This window comes from Epinephelus moara, chromosome 10 (assembly GCF_006386435.1).
Source record: "Epinephelus moara isolate mb chromosome 10, YSFRI_EMoa_1.0, whole genome shotgun sequence".
NCBI classification, from domain to species: domain Eukaryota; kingdom Metazoa; phylum Chordata; class Actinopteri; order Perciformes; family Serranidae; genus Epinephelus; species Epinephelus moara.
Window position 1 is genome coordinate 41,126,028 of NC_065515.1, and position 24,850 is coordinate 41,150,877.

At 39.1% G+C, this 24,850-nt stretch overlaps 1 protein-coding gene across 1 annotated transcript in view; it reads right to left on the minus strand.

The window, feature by feature from the left end:
- The window catches only part of LOC126396968 (uncharacterized), a 105,661-nt gene that overhangs the window by 41,538 nt on the left and 39,273 nt on the right, over positions 1–24,850 (minus strand). Inside the window, exons 7-8 of the mRNA XM_050055378.1 lie at positions 17,117–17,182; positions 7,677–7,800 (exon numbers count right to left, since the gene is read on the minus strand). Coding sequence (XP_049911335.1) covers positions 7,677–7,800; positions 17,117–17,182 — 190 coding nt within the window. The remainder of the gene's footprint in view (positions 1–7,676; positions 7,801–17,116; positions 17,183–24,850) is intronic.

Consider the following 24,850-nt stretch of genomic DNA (forward strand, 5'->3'; position numbering starts at 1 on the left):
TAATGTCACAGTGAAGATGACCCTTTGACTTTTGTAATACATTATGTCATCACTTCATCATATTAACTGCTGCCGTGGTCCTGCCTGACGCCGCCTACTGCTGCTGTTATCATTAGTCATACTTCTACTATTATTATACACATATGATTTTTGTCACCTACATATACTATCATATATTAATATATACCAACAACATATTGTACCACAATAGCCGTAATTATTATTATAATATTATTACTTAAATTAATGTTGTTGTAAGCTACTGTCATTACCTGCATCTCTCTCTCTCTCTCTCTGTCTCTCTCTTCATGTATCATTTTGTATACAGATTACTGTTAATTTATCATGCTGATCTGTTCTGTACGACATCTATTGCACGTCTGTCCGTCCTGGAAGAGGGATCCCTCCTCAGTTGCTCTTCCTGAGGTTTCTACCATTTTTTTTTCCCCATTAAAGGGGTTTTTTGGGAAGTTTTTCCTTATCCGCTGTGAGGGTCCTAAGGACAGAGGGATGTTGTATGCTGTAAAGCCCTGTGAGGCAAATTGTGATTTATGATATTGGGCTTTATAAATAAAATTGATTGATTGATTGATTGATTGATTGATTGATTGATGTTTTGTGAGTCCACATGGACCTGTGTCCCAGATTCAAAGAAAATGCCTCAAGGCGATATTGAGATATCACATTCATAAGAATGGGATGGACAAACAGACAGATAATCTGAAACAGTATTCTATCAACGTTCAACGTTTGTGGCTCTTGTGTTGTATACCAGGCTGCTGATACACAGAAGCAGTCAAGATTTTGATTTATGCCTGCTCCTAATGAATCATAGATTTATAACTGGCCTTGGCGAGAAGAAGGCTAAAGTCTGGATGGTGCAACCGGAGTAACTGTTGGATTGGACAAATTACAACTGACATAGCTTAAGACCAGGTGTTAGCCTAGTTGGTGCATCCAGCCCCTGGTGTGCACAAACACAAGGTGCCATGGAGAAGTTTAAATACAGTACTTGTGTATGTATGACAGTGCACTTCTTACACCTGGGACACACCTTTTTCCTGAAAGAAAGGCACACTGACTGAGAACACTGATTCATAAGATGTGTGAAAATTGTAGGACAAAGCGGATTCAAATGTGTTTTGCTGCATCAGGGCCTGGACTGCCACAGTGGACGGAACAGGATCAATATCAATATAGTTACTATTTTACAGTATTTATTCTGGTTTGTGGAGGACAAAGTAATTACCTGACTGAACTTTTGTTTTATGAAGCTGCAGCAGAGAGGAAAGAATCAGTAAAGTTGTATTAATCACAGTCAGAAATAATGGGAAAAATACTTAACAGGGTTCGGTTTGAAATACAGTGAATGCTGTGGAAATGCCCCGATTATTGTCATGCAGCGCCTGCCAGCAGTCGCCTTGCTGATCACACCAGAAGCATTCTGCTCTGTTTAAATCACATGTAGAGCTCTGTCTCTGTCTGCTTGTGCGTGATTGCATGTGTCAAGTGTGTGTGTGGCTCTGCTTGTCTGTCTCACTCTCTGATTAGACACAACTGACAAATATGTGGAAGCATGGGCGCATATTCTATCATTTATCACAGTCAGATCATCTATATCATATTTAGTAAATACTTAATATCATTTATTACACATTTTCAATGAGTTTTCTCCTTCTCACGGAAAAAAAACGACCAGACGCTGAAACAATTGGTGCAGATCACGAGCCAGCCAGGGCATGTGGTGCTGCACCGTGTTAGCCCAATCGGTTAACATGTGCACCGAAAGCAAGAGGGCATGGCTCCATGGAAAATCGGCACACTTTGCAGTGACACGTCCAGTGTGAACCCAGCCTAACACTGACATCGATCTCCTCCGTTACTAACCCAGCATCAGCTCATTTACCGGTATGGCAGTGAAGAAGCTGAACTAACAGAATGTATAAAGCACAGAGGAACAAAGTAGAGGGCATGCAAGAAAAGTGAATGCTCTGCCCTTGAGGAGATTTGATTTATAAAAGAATTGTGACAAACTGTCTTTAGCAACAAAAATCAAAGAGAGGCGAGCCCAGTAGAAAAATAACAGAAAGCTGTATAAGCATTTCTTCAAGTGACTGAGACATTTTCTTTTGTAAGTTAAAAACTTATGTTTGAGGAAGACGGAGAGACTTCCAGTAACATGACCTTGTGGAGTTCTCAAACCGAAGACTATACATAAAGATGGATGATACGTCTCTACTTCCTCCAACTGTATAAAAATGAAGCCAAAATTTCCAAAAGTCATAAGTCTGTGCAGTCGTGATCGGGAAAGCGGGTAGGTATAGCTGCAGCTGAAGCATCTACGTGGCCCACCCATTAGCTACATGACTCGCCTATCATACCTACACTTAAGTTCAGAATCAGCTCCCTTCGCCCCTCTGCCTGGAAGCGGAAGGCCCACCAAAAATGCTAAGTTAGCTATTAGCTAGTGCTAGGTTAAAAAAATAATCAGTTAAGGGTTACATCTTGTTACCTGTAAAGAGAATCACGTCTTTATGTTTATGAATTAGAAAGTGGATTATTGCCTCATATTTATTTACTACATTGTCTTGTGGTAGCAGGGTTCAAATAACCGTTGCAATGGTGGATTTGTCTTGTACTAGTGGTAGGAGCAATGTCGTGTACAATTCAAACAGAATGCATCTGCAGCTATACATGTCTCTCAGCAAAAAGATTCAAGAATAGACACTTGAACACACATGAGCTAATAAGAACTACCAAAAATGTAAGAATCTATCTTTGGGAAAAACAAATCTGACATGCACTTGATTTTTTACTTGTCCCATCCTATCTATACTGCAGTCAGCCACCAGGAAGTGATCAAGATGTTTTAGCTTCACTTTGCGTTACCATCATGTCGTCCACTTTTATATGGGGTTTATGTCTCAGACTGAGACATCAAACAATAGCAAGTACTCAACACATTTAGGTGCTTCAGACTTCCTATCAATGGCTGCAATTTTAAAAAGTTATCATGTATTTGATCATAAAGAAGCACAGAGGATATTCTGCTTTCCTCCTACAAGTTAAAGTAAAAGGCATTAGATCTTATTTACAGTACACTAAATACACACATTTTCCTCCATTCTTAACTGACCTAAAGTTCCTGGAGATTACTATATCTTTAAATGCTAATTTTATACACAGTCATAGGCAGAGCTGAGCCTGTTAGTCAAAAACATATGCCTCGACTGCATGGGTGCTCAGGAGCTCAGCCACCCACAGGCAATTGTAAGCACCCAGGGGGCAATCATACTGTGAGGTGACCACACTGTAATGCTGTCCAATTAAAATAATAGTTATAAATGCATCCATCCATGATTTATACCTGATTATCCTCTGCAGGGTTGTGGGGAGCTGAAGCATCTCCCGGCTGCCAGTCATTTTCAGGGCTAACACACATAAGACAGACAATCATTCACACTCACATTCATACCTACAGGTGGTTTAAAGTCAGTGATGAACCTAACCTGCATGTCTGTGGACCGTGGGAGTATTTGCACAGTCTGTTGGCTTTATATAGACATTCATATGTCTTGTCAAGCCTGTTGTTTCCCTTTCTCCATGAGCACCCGATACAAGATTCTGATCTACGTTTGTATACACAGAGCAATCAGTCGTCTCACTCTTTTGCTAGACATTCATATGTCTTGCTCTCAAAGTAATATGACTGGTTGCTTGACCAGAAAGTAATACCAGCCCATTAAGGTCCATTCCAATAGACATAACTTTTCGTTATTTTACTGGCATCTGGCTCCACCCAAATGCACAAATTCATTTGACTGGATGTCTACAAGCCAATTACAGTGTTTTACATCACCTAAATTGGACTACATTAGAGCCACACCCCCTTTTTCACCAAGCATGGCCAACTGTAAGGCAAGGAGGAAGAAAAAGGCCCATTTTAATCTATTAATCATACTGTTAATGTTCATAATTGATGTTCAAACAGTTTTTTAAGTAAACATCAGATGTTATATTACTTACACATGTCAAAAAATAATACGAAGATTGCTTTTACTCAGGATTTAATAAAAAAAACTAGAATTACTGCCTCACGGTTGTATGCGTCCGCACACCAGTCAAGTTGCACTTACAGTTGTCTGTGAAAACATGGATGCTTCACACCCATCTCCTCCTGACAACACAGATGATCATTACAATCAGCACAGTTTCAAGATGAGCCCCCAAGATTAGTGTCACCAACTCAGTATCTGACCAAATGTCTCCCCTTCTGTTCCTGAGATATGATACATCATAATGTAAGTGGTGTTCTAATGTTAAACTGGAATAATTGCTTTGCAATTGTATACCTCTGTGAATGCATCAAGGATATAAAATACAATCACTTTATCATTATATCCTATCACACAGTTGCATGAAATTGTGTCACAATTTGTGTATGAATTTTTGAGTTGAGGCCAAAAACACGTTTTGTGAGGTCACAGTGACTTTCAAATTCTAATTGGTTCATTCTTGAGTCAAAAAGGATGTTTGTGCTAAATTTGAGGTAACTCCCTCAAGAAATTCTTGAGATATTGTGTTCAAAAGAATAAGTTGGACGCAAGGTTACAATGAGCATTGACCACCACATTCTAATCACTTCACTGTCAAGTCTAAGGGGGCGTTTGGGTCAAATGTAAAGAAATTTCCTCAAGGCGTACTTGAGATATTGCATTCACAAGAGTGAGGCAGAACAGGTCACACTGGCCTGGACTTCGAACACCTTCAGATGTTCTTCAGATATCATGTTCATGAGAATGGGACCGATTTGCAGACAGACAGATGCAAAACACAAAAACATAATGCCTCCAGCCACCGCTATCGCCTGCACAGAGGCATAAAAATCCATCCGCTGGAATGGACGGGGTATGTGAGTGCCACTAAAAAATGAATGGGGAATTACTCGTTCAAATAAGGAAATACTTTTCTGATTTAGTTTTCTACTGACACAATTAGATTATAATGCATCTTTTTGATTATTTACACTTATGTACTTCAGAAAACCAGGATGACAGATACAATACAAAATATATATGCAATGTATTTCAAAGCATCACTTTATTCATTTATACGAGTTTACCAATTAATGAAAATGAATCACTTAATGTTCTGTTGAAAAAAGGTCTGTTAAGACTAATTTTGTGTAATTTCTACTATTAGGTGTTTTCTGGACTCAGATTCTCCATCTATTGGAATGGACAGAAAAAAGAACACATATTAAAGTATATTAGTCTAAAAAGAAATTGCTAATGATTTATGAGTGTATCTAGAGTAGAAATCCACCATTACAATATTTTTGTGTTTGGAACATGTTTACATGTTTTCAAGTCTGTCTCATAGTGGACAATATCCACATGCCTTATGTACATTTTATATGTTTTTGCTCACTTAAGTCATTCCTCTTGTCCGTATGGGCTGTGGAATGGTTCATATCTAAGAGATGGAGGTCAAAATCCAATTCTACCAATGTACATGTATGTGAGCATTTTATTGAAATGAAAATGGAACATATCCTTTGACTTGTTAATCTAATGTAATATCATGTAAGTATGATCAGAAAGGGGTGTTGGCTAACACTTTAATTGACAACCCAACACAGCAGTCGTGGCAGCTAGCTGCCTTTGAGGCAGTGTAACCTTGTGGAATACGATGCTGTTAAATGTACTCTGACTCAAGCCTAAAGACTTCCTTCAGGAGCTCCTGCTGAGCAGCTGACACTCCCTGATGTTGGCAAGCACTGACCTGGAAAAGCTCAAAACCACCACACACACAGTGGGAGCTCAATGAGCACTACGGCATCTGTATGAGGTGACCAGCACACAATGCCACTTCCATCCATTTTACCAGCATGACCTCACACGAAAACATGTCAAAGCGACATGATATCCATCAAAAATGGCCGAAGGATATACACTTTTAGGGAGTGAATAAAGACAAAGCTTAAAAGCTTAGAAAGTGTGAAGCGTGAAGGTTAGAGGAGACTGTTGAAACATTTCCATTTCTTTTTTTTCTTTTTTTTAAAGACAGAATAAAACCAAGCATGATGAATGATATGCTACTACTATCTTATTTCTTAATAATTATGTTTTCTAATTACCGTTTAAATTCAATAGGGGAAGTCATATTTCATAATGTGTGAACTGCTAATCCTTTAAGATTAAGATACAAAGACATGACATAACTTACACTAAAGTACATACATTTTCCCTAAATCTGAGGTTGTGCATCGTTTCTCAACCTTAATCAATGACATGATGTCTAATGTACATGGCTGTCAGCACTGTCAAGGGTAAATATTACAGTTTTAAACCAAACGATAACAAAGAAGTAAAGACTGGGTTAATTTGGGCCTGTAGCTACATCTCCATTATCAAAGAACCATTTCCTAAATGAGGAGTGCACAGTAGAAAACAAGATCTTCAAGTTGCTGCTCCTTTCCCAATAAAAAAAGTGGCAGTGTATAGAAATGTGAAATGAAACAGTGTTTGAACACTCAGCGACACTTAAACAGACTGCGTTGGCCAATGTGGGCTTCCTGTTAGTGGGTATGTTTTGGCTACGTACATATCACCTGTCTTTTAGTTTAGTATTTGGGACAGTCCATTTTGTATGTGGGGAAAAAATTCTGTCTAGGGATGCACCGATATGGATTTTTTTCAACCAATACCAATAACGGATAATTAACTGCTTCTCATGGCTGATAATTGATAAGATAACGTAGGTGTATAACCTGTAGTTTATGTACACCTGAGGGTAAGACAGGCTAAGATGTGGTGAGAAAATATGGATGATTTAATATTCCATGGCCCTGACCTAACCAAATCAAACTGGTATCACCATTGCTAACACAAGAAAAGCAAACAACAGTTCTGGCTCTTCCATACCGGCCAACATTAGGCTGTGAAAAAGAGGGTATTGTTAAGTAGCCTATCCTCAACGCTCCTGCCCCCTTACAATCCTACACTACAGATGAACATAATAAATACAAGGATGTGAAGTAAAATTACTTTAAATCAGTATTAAATTTATAGTTAACGGTAAGAGAGAGGGACAAAATGAAGTCCAGTGGGGGCGTCGGTGGCTTAGTGGTTAGAGCACGCGCCCCATGTACAAGGCTGTTGCCGCAGCGGCCCGGGTTCGACTCCAGCCCATGGCCCTTTGCTGCACGTCACTCCCTCTCTCTCTCTCCCCCCTTTCACGCTTGTCTGTCCTATCAATTAAAGGCTAAAATGCCCAAAAAAATATCTAAAAAAAAAAAAAAATGAAGTCCAGTGTGTAATTCTGTGGTTTATCAGCAAAGTGTATATACTACACCGCAGAGTGGAGTCTCTACTAACAGAGGCAAACAGAGACAGCTGACTCGGCAGGTCCGCATTACATCTGCTGTATAAAATGTTTATATCATCATGCTGCATTTAAAAAAAAAAAAAAACACACCCAGGACGTCAAAATACATGTTCAGAGCCTTTCTGTGTTCCATAAAAACATGAGAAAACAGGGTCCATTAGTTTCCCTTTAACAGACATACAATCACCAGTGTTTCCCCTACCATTATATTATTAATAAGGATGACAAATACTTACCAAGGAAAGTATAAATACTGAAAATAATTTAAAAAATAAAAGAATGGTTACCGTGACAATGAGCAGGATTCCTTTCAGCAGGGTAAGCAGTGAAGTGATTGGCTGGATGACTGTGTGGGCCAGTAAGATAGCAAGAGTTAGAATCCAGGTGAAGGCTGGGATCACATAGATGTGTCTGTGGAAAAAACACACAAGCAGTTGCACATTTAAATGAAAATGAAAAATAATGAAAAATAAAGGACACACTTCTGTCTGGACCCAGTAGAGCCTTACCCACATGTAGTAAATGATGGTGACTGCAGACACAGAGAACCTTAATTTTTTTTTTTTCCTCTAACATCCCTGTCACCTGCACGATCCTCATCAACAAACAGTAAACATTACCTGACTGCTAAATATGAACACAAGCAGTAAGTGTTCGTGACCAAGATGTGGGAAAAATAAAGGCTGCTAATCTGTAACCTTGGTGAGGAAATACCTCCTCCAAACTGTGGTCCAAATTACAGCCAACCTCCAAAACAAAAACCTGCCTGCTGCTCTCATTAACAAAGGCAGCATCTGGTGTGTTCACAGTTAGGCTTGAAAACACATCAATATGCCTGTTGGACAGTTTGAACATGTATTATTAACAAAACTGTCAACAATACAAACACTGATCTTTCTCTTAACCTCATATGGAGAGCCAGTATTGAGGATGTAATGCATGTAGTGCACATCATGTGCCACCAGAGGTCAATCTCTACTCATGGAACAGGCAGCTTAGCTGAGAAACATGGCCGCCAGTCAGTGGTGGGGATAACGTTACAGGACTGTAACGTTGGCCAGTGACACCAGAGAGTGACTGCATGGAAAAAGGGCATATTTTCTGATCCTACTCTGTGAATTAAGGGTTTATTTTAAGCAAAGCAGAATTGTTGATTGTTGGAACAGTGGACTGACTAACTATCAAGATTAAGATGGTTTTGGTGAGGTGTATTTTCCTTCTGTCAAATTTTTATGAAGTGTGTTTTACAATGAGTTAACAAGGCTAATTAAGCTAATGCTAGTTTTAGTTTGATGAAAGAGAGAAACTTGAATTCACAAGGTGTACGGTTGTATTTCTCTGTTTCATGAAGAAAATAAGTGTAAGAATACTACCGTTCTTGACATTTTGTGAGTTTATATTATTTATTAGACTGAAAAACCAAGAGAGCGTTTGGAATGTAACAAACTTGCTTGCTGGTGTGGGTGTGTGCAGGCAAGGGTAAGGTAGAAAAATCTGCATTTCCTGTTTTAGCAAAGGCCTGACACGGCCGACTCTCCCTCACTTTGCCTAGTGCTCACTGACTTCATTGGTTGGATTGGTTATGTTTAGACAAGAGGACTGAGATTGGTTAGGACTCAAAATGTCCGTGTAAGAGTAAGGCAAAGTAGGGCATCTCATGCCTTTGCTATCCTAGGAAATGCAAAGTTGCAGTAGGTAGTGTCACACAGAAATAAAGTCATATACCATATACACTGACAAATTTCATAAAGACATGAAAAAATAGATACTGCCAAAGGCTAATAATTTATTTGCACATAAAAACAACAATTCACCAGAGATTCAGTCACAGAGTCAGTGCATTTATTCAAGTCCCATACTTCAGAACAATTTTGAAGTACATGCACTTCACTTGATTTTTTTTCATTAGATGCTTCATACTTCTACTCCACTACGTTCAAAAGGCAAGTTTTACATCTTGATGTTGCTGCTTGTACTGAATCTGTGTACTTATTCCTACAATGAGCAAACCGCAGGTTCGGAGGCCACATGCTGGATTAGCACTTGTTTTAAATGAGTTTGAATTACATTACGTGTTTCTATTCAGTACTGACTCTTGGCTGTTTCCTCTCCTAACCTATTGTAGTAGAATTTCAAGTGGCCTGAATTCATGAATCAAGGCTCAGAGTGCAAAGAGGGCATATTGTGCAGGGTCCATATAAAGCAGTGAAAAAATATCTTATTATACCGCAAATTATCTACCAATGTGTGGATGTGCATGTGCTTTTGCTTGTATATAGTATGATATGAAATGCATGATATGTGTAGGTGTATATTGCACATCTGACTATGGTCATTTTCACACTTTCATAATATATGGTTCTGTAATCTTTGCCCATAAACTTGGTATAAAGGACAAAGCATCCAGGTAGACATAAAAATCCCAAAAACAGGACACTGCAAACCTGCTCCTTCTCTTATTTATGCTCTGCAGCGTGCACGTTGTGGTGGTACTGAGTGCGGTGCATGACAAACCCTATGTTTGCTGTTTTCAGCAGGATAGCGCCAGTAAACTCTGCCCATGTTGATATTCAGTCCTGCAGATACAATAAAAATAGCTGAATATTTCTGACTGTTTTCCTTGAACAATTATAAAGACAATTCCACTTGAAGAATTTGGGCAAACACATGAAGCCACATATTGTGTGCCTTCTCTTTGTAAGCTGTCTTCCAATGAATATAATGAATATGTTTGAATATTTTCTTTTGGAATCCATGATAAAGCCTTTACTGGTGTGTAAATATACATTGGCAAATTTTAGTTTGATTGAAAAGTAATGTATTTATTCTTATTGGCTTATTAATTATAGTAAGTTACATTGTTATAGTTTTTATGCCTCGGCACCACAGATAGCCGTGGTTGGAGGCATTTTTATGTTTTTGGGTTGTCTGTCCGTCTGTCTCTCCATCCATCTGTCCATCATCCCATTCTCCTGAACGTGATATCTCAAGAAATGAAATTTCTTCAAATTTGGCCAATGTCAACTTGGACTTAATAATGAACTGATCCCATTTTGGTGGCCACAGGTCAAAGGTCCAGGTTACTGTGACCCCATCTGTCTCATCTAGTGAATGCAATATCTCAAGAACATCCTGAGAGAATTTTGTTCAAATTTGGCACAAATGTCCACTTGGACTCAACGATGAATTGATTAGATGTTGGTGGTCAAAGATCAAGGTCACTGTGACCTTGCATCTATCTCATTTCATAAAGATAATATCTTCAGAGGACCTTGAGGGAATTTCCTCAAATTTGGCACAAAGGTCCACTTGGACTCAAGGATGAACTAATTAGAATTTGATGGTTGAAGGTCAAAGGTCAAAGTCACTGTGACCTTACAAACATGTTTTTGGCCTTAACTCAGGAATTCTTACACTAATTACATCTGTGAAGCATACATGTTTTTACTGACATGAAAAAACTGTAAGTGCTACTTGATGCCTTTGCAAAGACAAACAACTGCAAAGAGGTAATTTGAGCTTAACATCTGAATGCCACTTAAATTATAATGTAATAATTTACAAAATGTTCTGTTATACACAAAATGTTGTGTGTTATTGCCTCAACAGTTTAATACATAATTGATTATTATTATTCATTATTATGTCAAACTGATTATCAGGAGTAATAACTGTTACAAATGGTTATTACCTCCGCCAAGGAGGTTATGTTTTTGCCAGCGCTGGTCTGTTGGTCTGTTTGTCTGTTTGTTTGTCTGCAAAATAACTCAAAAAGTTCTGAATGGATTTTGATGAAATTTTCAGGAAAGGTTGATAATGGGACAAGGAACAGATGACAACATTTTGGTGGTGATCGGTTGAAGCGAAGTGGATAAAATAATAAAATGGCGGGAAATCCGAGCTGCTTGGCGGAGGTCTCCGCTCTCCAAGTGCTTTTCTAGTTTGTATATAAGTTGAAACAATCAAAATAAGCAATAAAATAAACAAAAATATGGTCAACTATGATAATTATTATCAGGTGTAAGATTATAAGATTTAACTTCACCAGCTGCAGAGACAAGGGTAAGCTTGTATTCATTTTAATTAAACACATGAGATTAAACTTCTTAATAGTTTTAGATAGTACTCTAATTCTCTAATATTCTAAGCTTGATAGAAAATGAGCACTTTTTAAACCCCAAACTCTGCTGAAGGAATATTAAGAGACAATAATCTGGTCCCCAGGTTGAAATTGAATCTCAGTAATGCTTTAAACCTTGTAGAGCTCCGAGGGGTTTGTTTCCAAGACACCCACTATCCTCCAGCAGTGGGACTGAGAGGAGACTTTTTGTGCAGAGACCTGTAGTAACCTATTGATTGCTGCCCTTAGGGAGGGGGAATAAGGTGGTTTATCCAAAGGAGGCTGCCCAAGGTTTTTTCACTCCAGTAACCCTGCCTTCCCACTCCCACAACGCATCACAGCATCTCCCCTGGCACTGAGCAGGCTGATAATGAAGCACCCAGGCGACCCGCAGAGTTTGAATAATATTATTTGCGTTAAGTATTTACTGGGGCATGACAAAATAAATTAGTCCTCTTAACTGATAAAGGTAATTATAGGCTTGGGAGAGGAGGTGTGGGAGAGACAACGATCACTTGACGGCTCGACGGCTAACAGTGCTGCATTGATTCTAGATTCAGGAACTTGAGAGTGCTGTAGGAGTTAGGCAACAACACCAGTATGATATCATACTACTCAGTTTGAATAACTTTAGTTTACAAACAGTAACATTTAGCTTCTTTTCGTTATACACAGCATTATCCTTTATATTGTTCTAATGACTTGAGGGGATGGGGATCATCTTCATTCATTATAAGACACCAGAGTTGGGGCAGACAGTTCATGGCAACTTGAATTCATCCTAAAACAAGAGTCAGCTGTTAAACACGAGTCATTTAAATTGTTCTGGTGTGGACAATCTATTTCCCACATATGATAAAGGTTTTGAAATTATATAGGCTAAAGGATATAGTGTGTAGAATTACATTTGTCATGCAGTCCCACTGTGTGATAGAAGATACTTAAACTTGTACTCTACTGTCATTTCAAGAAATAAATAAAAATATCACCAGTGTTGAAGAAGTTAGGTGAAAATGTTATCAATTATGAATTACACTTTATGGATTGAAAAAGTATTTCCTTACCAATAACTTAACAATCAAAATTAGCTGCCTTTAAAGCTACAGTCTGTAACTTTTATAAAAATCAATTTTGTCATACAGTATTTACTGAAACTGTCACTATATTCTGGAAGAAGTAAATGAGACAGATTATCTGTGACACTAGAATTACATCTCCGCAGTTGTATGCCTCCGCACACTAGCCAGGTTGCAAAGTTACAGTTTACATCCATGTCTGTAAAATAAAAAAAAATAAAAAAATAAAAATTAAAAAAAGTGGATCCTTCACACACATCTTCTCCCAGCAGCACAGGAGATCTATACAATCAGGTTTCAAGGTGGACACCCAAGATTAGTATCACCAATTCAGCATCTGACTAAATTTCTCGCCTTCTGTTCTTGAGATATGACGCTTAGTTGTGGCCAGAAACGTGTTTTTGCAGAACATTATGATGTCACAGTGAAGTTCATTTTTCACCTTTTGGATATAAAATGTCATCACTTCATTTTTATATTCCTATTAGACTGTGTGGATTTTGTCAAAATTAGCATATAAATTCTTGAGTTATGAACAAAAACATGTTTTCTGAGGTCCCGGTGACCTTTGACCCCCAAATTCTAACCACTTCATTCTTGGATCCTTGTGGACGTTTGTGCGAAAGTTAAGAAAACTCCCTTAAGGCCTTCTTGATATACCGCAAGAATTACAAGAATGAGATAGTTAAGGTCACAGTGACCTTGACCTTTGAGCACCAAAATCTAATCAGTTCATCATTGAGTCCAAGTGAATGTTTGTGTGAAGAAATTCCCTCGAGGTGTCCTAAAAGAGTACCTATTATACTCATTTTCGGGCCTTTGTATTTGATTTCTGGACTCCTGTAGAGCAGCTACACACGATTACCTGCACACAAAGCTTTGTAGATCCTCAGGACGCTGTGCCTCTCTCCGCGCTGCTTCCTTGTATTTCCTGCATCCTGCGAAAACAGTCTGTGTAATTTACTCCACCCCCCAGCCCTCGCCTCCCGCCGAGCCCACTCCGCTGTGATTGGTCACACTCCCGAGGACTTCCGAAGGGCTGCTGAGCGCTGCCGGCATGCCTGGGCATGCCCATATAAGTAAGTCCGGCACGCATTAACGTCACACGGACTACACTGTTTAAATAAAGACCGTAAAACACAGCGTGCAGAGCCATCCAAAACAGCTTGCAGGGCTCACTTCCAAATGCACGAACCTCATTATTTGACGCGTTGGCATCGTTTAACACAAGTATGCAACATTGTAACAACATTTATAGGTCAGAAAAGAGGAAAAGCATAATAGTTCTCCTTTAACTAAAATTCAAAGAGGTCCAGTTAGAGGAAATTTCCTAAAGCAGAGGTCCGTAACATCATAATGTCTAACTCGCTCTATTATTTAGTGTGATATATACTGAAGTAGCTTAGCAGTTGTATCAACGTCTGCATGTAATTCACATCTGACTGTCAAATCAAATAACGAGCTTGTCCTGCCAGGGTTTTACATCTCATACACATGTGCAGGTGCATACGATATTTAGTTTTTATTATGTTAATTGTGGAGAAAGCTGTCTCGCAGCTGTATGTGGAGCCAAACAAGATGTACAGGGCTACTTTCCACAGACCTGGGAAAGCTTCCTGTTTCTCTGCCTGTCTCTCGCTCACTCGCCTCTTCCTCTGTTTCTCTCTGTCCCTTGCTCACTCGCCTCTTCCTCTCCATCTTCTCTCCCTGTATTGCTTTCTTTCTTTTTCCATATTTCTATCCTTCTATATTTCTAACTTTCTATTTTTCTATTGTCTTTCCGCTTGTCACTTGCCTCTCACCTCTCTCATCTAACTGTATACAGTCGCAATGTTAATCGCCTGGAATGCAGAGATGTGATTGGCTGGATGGCATCACGTGGGATGGCTTAACTCACATGCAATTGGTCTGTGCTTTTCCTGATCAGCTAAACCGGTGCTGTAAAGACTAGAAAAGTTAAAAGTTAAAACAGAAGCATCCCGTCAAAATTTTTAATCCCTTAATAATTTACTGGTTATAGGTCTGGGTCCATACAGGACGGCATCTGAGTCCGGACTTGAACTGCGGTCCACCTGTCAGTGAGTAAGGTCCTAGAGGGACGCTGCCCCCTGACTGAGTCAGGCTCGAGCGAGCTGCTAGGCTTCCACCGTGCGTAAACAGACAGCTGCAATACACCAATATGGCACCCCTCTCAGCTGTTTCACTCCTTATTGTCAAGAAGAAGAAACAGCGTCTAGCTGTAAAGGCCCGTAAAGGCCAGCTCTCCAACATAAACGAAGGTAAGTGGACAAAACGCTTAACTCCTCTCCCTTTTCTTTCTGCTCTCACTTCAACTCCGACAGGTGGAAATCAATGAATCAGTGGGTGTAAATGCAAGGTGGGGCATTTATAGCCTGGCGCATGCCGGCCACGTAAAGTGGTGTGTCTTAAAGATAATTCATTTTCCACGTCGATTTCCCCAGATGGGGATAATTCCCATTGTTATTATATAACTACTGAGATAATCTCCATACGATAGAGAACTTCTGAAAAATAATCTGAAAAAACACAATAATTTAATTTATTTTCAGAGAAACATGAGGGCATTTACAAACACTCATAATACTCATGGCATCAATTAGGCCAGTTTACTCACTTGAAAGTAGTGGCCACAGAGTAAAGTGAAGTGAGTGACAGATAAGAAGGCTTCCAGCTAATTATTTTGTATTCATTAGTAGAGATTCAAATTTCAGTCTAGGGTCATCCAACAGAACTTAAAAATAATACATAAATCCTTATCATCAGAAAATGGAATATTTTTGCCTGCGGAAACATCTCTACTGTGTGTGTTTGTTTGCTCTAATTAAAATGAATGCTGTAAGTTCATGCAATGCTTTCAGAGCCTCCCACTCCAGTGGGCAGCTATCATCTCTCAGGATTGCATCAGGTTTTTCACTAAAAAGATTTTATTGTGAGATCGTGAAGCCTTAAGCAACACTTCCCTGAACTGACAATTCACTTTCAACTTTTTCATTTCGTGAGAAATGAAAGTGGAATTGATGGAGGGTCAGACTGGTGTGGGAGAAGGTTCTTGTTAATAATCACTCTTTCCTCCATACGACAGTCTGAAAAGCTGCAAGATGTTAAGAGTTTCTCTGCACATTATTTATTTTTTTCAATTATGTTTTTCACTGCTGAGTGAAGTGTTTTGCTAATTCTTTGTTTGAATGACTCAATGAGTCACACACTCTTAAGAGCTGCTAACCCTAAAAAGAATTTCACTGATTTAGATGTAGGAGGAAAACATAACTCAGAATGAACATGACTCATGTGTTACAAAGGAGACAATCTAAGCTCCTTTCACCACACTGCATGTGGAATATGCAGTGGGTATTACACTGTGGGTGTTACAATTACACTCACCCTGGACTCAGGACCTATGTTATTGGCATACAGGAAAACAGAAATAATACTAATGACAAAATAGCTTGAAACACACCACTCACACACAAAAAGCGAGCAAACTTGAGGTGAGTAAAACATGAATAAAAGGATAAAAACATTGAGTGGCCTGATGATTAAAGCCTTCATAATTCTTGACTTGAAAAGCTGAAATGACCTCAAGGTTGTCAGTGGCATTTCTGTAACCAGACGCATCTGCCAGACCACATAACATAAGCAGATTCCCAGGAAGGACTTTTTGAGGTTTGAATGGCAAATATTCCTGATGGAAGACTGTAACTCGTGTTAATATTATAGTTCATTGCCATTTTAGATCCATATACACAGGATTATGCAAACAACAATCTCCTGCTACTATTACAAGGAAATGCTGGCATAATTATGGTAAAATACTATGTTTGCACTGCACGGTAAGATAAGGTAATATAAGGCAATGACATGTTGACAGGACAGAAGCCATACATTTCTGCTCAAAATCAATGAATGCTCTATCTTTTATGGTTTTTATTTTAGAGCTACTTGAAACAGAATTATGCAGACAATGATCTCCAGCAGCCGTCCATGGGTGGTCTGTTTTAAAAGGTTAAGATTTGAAAGGATTCAGACAAAAAGAGCAAATTTGATATTGGATTCAGACTTGCATTTGGACGGCGCCTTTCTAGTCTTCCGACCCCACAAAGCTCTTTGCACTACATGCCACATTCACCCATGCACATACACATTCATAGATGGCACAGGCTGCCATGCAAGGTGCCAGTCTGCTCATCAGGATCTAACCTAATTTGTGATCTAATCATTCACACACACATTTGCACACCAATGGCACAGCCATCAGGAGCAAGTATATTGCCCAAGGACAATTCGACATACAGACTGGAGATCAAACCGCCGATCTTCCAAATAGTGGACAATCTGCTCAACCCCTCCGAGCCACAGACCTCAATAAATTGCTACTAAATTCAAACCTATGTAACCTCAAGTTACTTAGGATTATAAGGAAGAGAAGTGTCAGTTTAATTGCAGTTATATGTCTCAGTTTGGACAATGTCTTTCATTTTCTAAAGATTCTGTATGTATGTGGAAGACTTACCTGACATTAAGAATAGCAGCGTAGGCCTCACTGCCAGCTAAGACATAACTAATTCCAATAGAAATGCTGGGGAAAGAAGAAGAGAAGAGAAAGAAAAAAGGAGAAAAGAGAGGTTGTTAGATCATCTTTTGTTCTGGTTACTTGTCATCTCTAACAATAAAGTCAAAAGTTAAACAAGCACTCCTCTGTTGTATTAAACATTAGGATGTTGCCTCATCATAACACCCGAGGCTATGAACAGCTAAGAGATTTAATTTTAAAATCATTTTTTGTTTGCAGCGCAGTTCCCTTGATCCTCAACAACTTCTCTACTTCAGATTTCCTCAAAACAAGTTGCCTTTGGGGGCTACTTAAAGCAAATGCTTTGGTTGTATACATTTCATATGTGCTTTGAGCATCACACACTTATATCAAGCCAGAAATCTGTTTGGAAAATGTTGTGCCTTCACAAAGATGCTGGATGTTGCTTAACAAAATGAGTGTTTTTACAGTAGGCTTCAATCCAAAGTGAATGACAAGACAAGGTTTTTGTAGCTCAACATCTGTTCCGTTCCTTATAACTTTAAGCCTCAGTAATCTCTCAACAGTTGGTTGTTGAGAGTGCAAATCCATTAGCAGATTCTCCAGACAGCTAAGTGTTATTTTGGAGAGCTGAGTTACACCCACACTTTCAAATCTCCTCGCTTTTAAATCTTAAAAGGAAATACCAACAAATTTAGGAAGTTTCATGCAGGCCAGTCCTCTTGTATTCAGCAGTCTGAGCCACATTTTAAAACAAGAATAACTTTCCAAAACAAAGAACAGAGAATGTGTGATGTCAGGGAAGCTATGAGATGATTCAAACTCAAGATATGAACTATATTTTAATGTAAGTAAAATCATCAGGGATTAAGCGCTTAATTTTTGCTCATTTGGATAGAAACTCTGACTCTCTTGAACTCTCTGGCTCTCAAGAATCTCCATTACAACAGGGCTACCTGCCTGAAAGTGCGTCTTTAACTGATGATGGCTTGTCTTGAGTGATAGGTGATAGTGATAACAATAGGGTGCATCCTCTGACACATCAGTAGTGAGCTTACTGCATCCTTTCATCACAGCAGTGTCCCAAGGAAGATTTTGGTTTGTCCTAAACACATTTTCTAATGTCCTCTGGACGTCGGGATGCTGGTTGCTGCTAGACATCTTGTCACACAACACTGAGATCACAAAGCCCATCTACCAAACAGTTATTGTTTTCTTCTTGTACCTGTCCATTAATTCAAGTCCCAAGCTTTTTTAGCCTGTGCAAAACCAATGTGACGCAGCAAAAAAACATTGGCCACTGCCATCAGTGAACGTCTTCTTATTTTCTGATAGGTTGATGGCAGTTAATATGGTGAATATTGGCTGATAACGATTCTCAGCCGATAAATCAGTGCATCCCTAACAGAAAAATGTTGTTCTCCCTGGTCTCGTGCACAGACATGAGTTGAGTCTCATAATGCACACTTGTTTTAGGGGGAGACAGGTGGGTACACTGGTGGCCATACCCTGGAGAGGGTCCATCTCGGGCACAGCTCAGCACAACTTGGTGTGGTTAAACTAGTAATAATAATGCAGATCCACAGAGAATGGTTTGACTCAGCATGGCCAAAAGTGCCAATTGAAAAGCCCCATTTATGTGCATCTGTGCTGCTTTATTGCCCTCCCAGACCTCTTTTATATCTCTAGTGTAACACCTAAAATTGACCATCAGTATGGGGTGTGACAGTGCACTACTTACTTATTTTCTGGGAGACAACAGGACTGCTGAGCTCATGTCCACACATTACTATTGGTCAATAACACATACTATCCAATGCCAACAAGTAAAAACCATACCAAGCATTACTGCAAACTCTAAACCTAATCTGTGTGAAGCCTGATACTAAATCTAATAGGTAGAAAGCAGAATAGCAGTGTAAGAGTTAACCCACATTGATACACACTCTCACATAAATGTTACCAGCATGCTTGTGCAAAGACTGTAATTATATACAACATCTTTGAGAGTGATTCCAAATGATCCATCAACACAATACATACAGATGGGTGACAAATTAAGGGAAGTTAAAGTTGTCAACCATGACCCTCCAGAACAACTTCAGTGCTCCTTGAGACAGATTCTCCAAGTTCAGTCAGGGGAAATAACATCAAGGAACTGAGTACTTATAGCAAATGGTTACACAGTTAGATCTGGCAAAAAAAGGCACTGCTCTTTGATTCTTTGAGGCAGTTCTCAAAGAATCTGCACATCTGCATGAAGATTCTCTCTTTAACAAACATAGCTACTGTACATGAAAATTAAGATAAGTTTTCGATAAAGTTCAGTAAGGACAGCAAAGATCTTTGTAAATGTTTTGGACATTTTACCTTCATTCCTCTATGGAAGTATTTCGGCTATTTTCTGCTGTGTTATCCACTCATTAGAGAGAATTTCCCTTTAATTTATCACCGTCTGCATGTGTGCATGTGTATGTAAGCTGGCTTAGTGGGGCAGAATAAAGTACAATAGTTTTATGGTTTCATTCTCCAAACTTTAATTATGAATAGTTAGATATATTACATTGAAGCAGGTACACCTAATACATACACACAATTTTATTGTGTATTAATTATGTGCAATTATTTAATTTGTCATCAGCAAACAATTTGTTTTGGTATCTCTAACTTCTCTATTGGTCACTTTGAATTATGTGCATTCACTGAATTCTCTGTGTGTATATTTGCATGTTTCTTTGTGCTACATACGGTGTGAGTGTGTCATTGTGTGTGCTGTACAACAGCTCCACCATGTAGGGCAGTACATAAAGACCAAGGGGTGGCAAGGGTAAAAGATACAGGTCATGTTTTGTGTGTGTGTGTGTGTGTGTGTGTGTGTGTGTGTGTGTGTGTGTGTGTGTGTGTGTGTGTGTGAGTGTGTGCGTGCGTGCGGTGGAGCCTCTGCATTGATCGACCACTAAGCCTCCTTGAACACAATGAGGGAACTATCGATTGGCCAGGTGTTACAGAGCTGCTCGCACACTGATAACAAGACCTTCCACAAGCAATACTAAAAGCTCTGTCCCTCTGTGCCCGAAAGGACACACACATCAAAAAATACACACATCCACACAAAACCCTGTCAATGCCGCAAACATATCATACAAACAGTACCGGACAATACTGATTTATGCTACACAAAAAAAATAAACAAAAATGATGACAATATTAATAATAACTACAAAGGCTGGGGCGATATACTTATCTCCTGATTCACTACTATCCTGATACTTGGGTGCAGATTCAATATCTATCTGTTTTACGCTCTACCTGTCACATAAATGTAATTTTTATGTACTAATACTATCATCTTCATCTTTTTTATTACTGATGTGATCTGACTAACTTTAATGTATTTTCTTTTATTCACTTTGTTCTGTATAAGTCTATTTTTTTTTTCTTTTTTGTTTTCTTTGTTTGTGAGACTACATTGTCATGTCATGTTGTCATCTGTGCTATGTGTATTATTATTTGCCTATAATTAATAATAGAAAAAAAGTATTAGGATTAAATTTTACTGTGAATTGCGTTTTTAACACTAGACCATGGGAAAAGTTGAAATCATTCACTTCTAGAAGCTGTATATCATGAGACATAATCACAAAAACATTGCACATCTCATGTCAATCAGTATTTCTGACTTAAATGTCCGCAGCACCTGCATAGAGAAGTGGTAATAAATCAATGTTTAGTGTGTTTATGTAACAGTTTTAATCCAGTTAAGCAGTGTGACCTTGCTCTGTGAAAGGTACTTTATTATATATACTTCACTTACTTATTTACTAAGATGTTTGTACAATAGTGAAAAAAAATCTAGACTTTTTAAAGTAAACAAACTGCTACATTTAGCTGTCCCTCCTTATCAAGCTTGCAGTGTTTCCCATACATTGATTTATTGTGGGGGCTGTGGGGGCCGCTTTGTTTGTAGATATAACCGGTTGATTCTAAGGTGACAACAACACAATGATTCTTATTTTAAAGTGATTATGAACAAGTAAAAAAAAACAACAACAGTTATGAATATCATACTACCATCAACCCTACCACAGTTTCTGAATCCAAGTTTCCCTCTTTCGTTGAACTAAGACTAGCGTTGGCTTAGTTGCCTTGTTAACTCCTTGTAAAACACCTCTAATTCACACCTCTGATCACAGACTCTCTTGACTTGATCCAAAGAAGTTAGAGGTGCAAGCACAAGGTAAGCAGCTAACTTTCCAGCGACAAGGAGAGCCAAGTTGAGTTAGCACCCCAGCGTCTAACTCTGCAAGGACCCTGAGTGACTGGCTTCCAGTTTTGGAACAAGGACACAACAAAGACTGCTTCTGGAACCACAGGTCTTTCCAGCCTGCCAGCTAACAAAAGCAGCACACCACAAAGCGACTCTTTCTTCCGTCTATTCAAGGATCGGTAATGTAACAACTGGGCATAGCTTTATCACAGCTGTACAGGCTAAGCAAGACTGTTTAACTTGTTGAATGTGATTTAATGCTGTTTACTGAGTTACTGTTGTGATTGTTTGCAGTTAGGTTATTGGTTAGTTGGTTTCGCCAAAGCTAAGAGTTTAGTTTGCTAATGCTGTTCACAGACAACATATTGCATGCAACTAAACATCCTCTGCATTGATCCAGACCCTATGCACACAAATCACATTCACATACACTCATTAACAAATAGGCTGTCAACAGAGCTACACCCAAAGAGGCAACTCAAAGTTCCCACTTCTCTTCCTTTGTCGTTGTCCTGACCACACGGTCAGACAAACACCTCCCCCGATCTGAAGCCAGCTTTGATTTGACCATCTTGTAGTTCTCTGTTGTCATCTATTTTGTTTTGTAGGCCAAACGGCTCCTTGATCACCACACCCACCTTTGTCTCTCTCACACTGTTTTATAGTCCTGTGATGTTTTCCCCACCACTTGCAGTGAGCTCAGCTGCTTGTTGCACCAGACTGACCTGATGTGGAACATGATGTGTGCTACATGACAAACATCCTTATTACTGCCTCAACAGTATAAGGTTAATATAAAGATGAGCATCTCTATTTCTGACGGTATTGAAAACCATACCATTGGGATTTCTAAATACCCTGGTATACTGTAATACCATGATACTGCCCAAGCCTATTAACTAACCACACCGCTCCTCCTCTCCCAAATGCAAACCCCAGCACCAGGGTTCACAGCAGCTGGGTCTTATCTGTGTAATGGCAGCAAAAGAAAGTTTGCTGATCGAGCAGGAAGTTTGTGCTGGGCTGGCTGAATTCAAGATGCCATTGAAGCAGATGAAGGTGTGTGTGCTCGGACCGTCTGCCATATTCTGTTTTCTTGCTTCAACTTTTTCTTGGAAAGGATATGACATCACGTTACTTGCAGATTACCACAGTAGAAGAGGCACCTCTGCATCTGAATTATTGATTACGGCATTAAATGTCAATTTTTAAAAAATTGTGAAAATAAAATTGGGATACTTAGGTTAATCTATTTTTTCCCCACATTCTTTATTATTACTATGCTGTATATAACATGGGGCATGGTGGTTAACACTGTCACAGCAAGAGGGTTCCTTCTATGCGGAAGTTGCATGTTCTCCCCGTGTCAGCGTGGGTTTTCTCCGGGTACTCCGGCTTCCTCCCACGGTCAAAAGACTTGCAGGTTGGGAATAGATTAATTGGTGACTCTAAATTGCCCATAGGTGTGAATGTGAGTGTCAATGGTTGTCTGTCTCTACATGTCAGCCCTGCGATAGCCTTGCAACCTGACCAGGGTGTACCCTGCCTCTCGCCCGATGTCAGCTGAGATAGACTCGCACCCCCCGCGAACCTCAAGAGGATAAGCAGTTAGAAAATGGATGGATGGATGTATATAACATGGCAGACAAGTAAATGTCCATCCAGTGGCTGTCCCAGCAGCCAGAGTTGATCCTAACTCTAATGTAGGTTAGGGTTGTTTTTGGGTGAGGCATCAGTGTTTTTCTCAGATAAAAATTAAATATCAGTCTATACAATGACTTTTCAGACCATTAGTCGATTGAAAGAAGCAGACAGACAACTAGTGTGTGGTCATTGGAGAAATTGATAGGTAACAGAAACAAAATGTTCTCCACTAGGGAAATCAAACATCCCTTTGCTTTTATAGAAAGAATATGGTGTGAGTTTCTTCAAATTACAGTATATTTGTGATTTATAACAATGTACAGTATTTTTGTGTCAGCATTAATTGCATTGTGTATTTTTACATACTGAGAACATTTCTAAATCAACCAGTCACAATGGATTCAGATTTCAATAACAAGTGTCATTTACCAGTTGTCAGATTTACACGAAGGAGAAAAAACAGACTGAAAACAGGCTGGTAATCTTAAAAAGTTGGTGGACTGCAGATGCTGCAGCAATGATCATATTTTATCAGGATTTGGCTCAGGCTTGTAACTCTCAATATCTCAAGACTGTGCAGCAGAAGCCAAAGATATTAAGTCTGAAGCTCAAGGACAGTTTTTATACAAGTCTGTGGCCCTGGCTCAGCTGAGAGATTGGGCTGGTCCAGAACACTGAAACTGAAATGACTCGGCAACATTCATACAGCACACAAGCTAAGATGTGGCTTTTAATTGAGACAATATGATATATGATATGATATGTCTTGGGTCAGTATTTTAGCTTTAGTCTGTACTGATGTTAGTACACAGAAAAATCTGTGCCATATCTTTTTCACATGCTGTTAAAAACAAGTCATGGAAGCTTTTCCATCTTTTGTTCTGATTATATGTCCTCATTATTATGACCTGGATTGAAATTAGGAGTAAGTCATAATAAGGGCTTTGTATCTTATATTTAAGAAAAAGTAAAGTATCTAGCTTCATGTTAGCTTATAATTATTTCTTAGTTCATTATTTAGTCCAACTGTTAAACATATTCAAAAGGCAGAGGGCAGTCATATTGGAAACAAAAACATTATAAGCGCTGCAGCAGGTCTGTGTCGTGTTGTACTGTGTACTGTTTACTGTGGGTGTCTATGTCTTTGACTGCCTGCTAATTGTTTTCTTTTTTTCTGTTAATGTTTTGTTGTGTATGTCAAATTTAGTACCCACAATGTAAACCAATTTCCCTCTGGGGGTTAATCAAACATCAAAGTCTGCATTTACTGGGGGCAGTGCAACAAGCTGTCAATGCTACAATAATTTAATATCTATAAAGGTTAATATGTTGTTAACAAACTACACTGCTTATTTGCACATTCAGCAGACATGGAGCAACATTAGCATTCATTTGGACTCATGTTTCTGGCCACCTTATGAATACAATATTCATTATGAATGCTCCACCATACTCACCAGCTAGGCACTAAGTTTATCCACAGCTTGGTACATGCTGCAGCAGGTTTTCCCCAGGTTCTCCGGATTCCTTCTACACTGCAGAACTTACAATGCGGTGTGATCAGGTGCATTGTTTGTGTATTGATATATTTTCACAACAGAAAGCAACTGCACTGGTGACCAACAAAATCCTGATCTTCAGTCAAAATGGCACAGTAGATTTAGGGGGAAAGCTTGTTGTTCCCCAGGAAATAGTTTGTACCTCGGAGTGCGGGGACAGAGTTTGAGGAAGACAGTGAGGGAAATGTCAGATGAAGCAATTAAATGTAGCCAGTTTATCTATTACAGAAGAAATAATGTCAG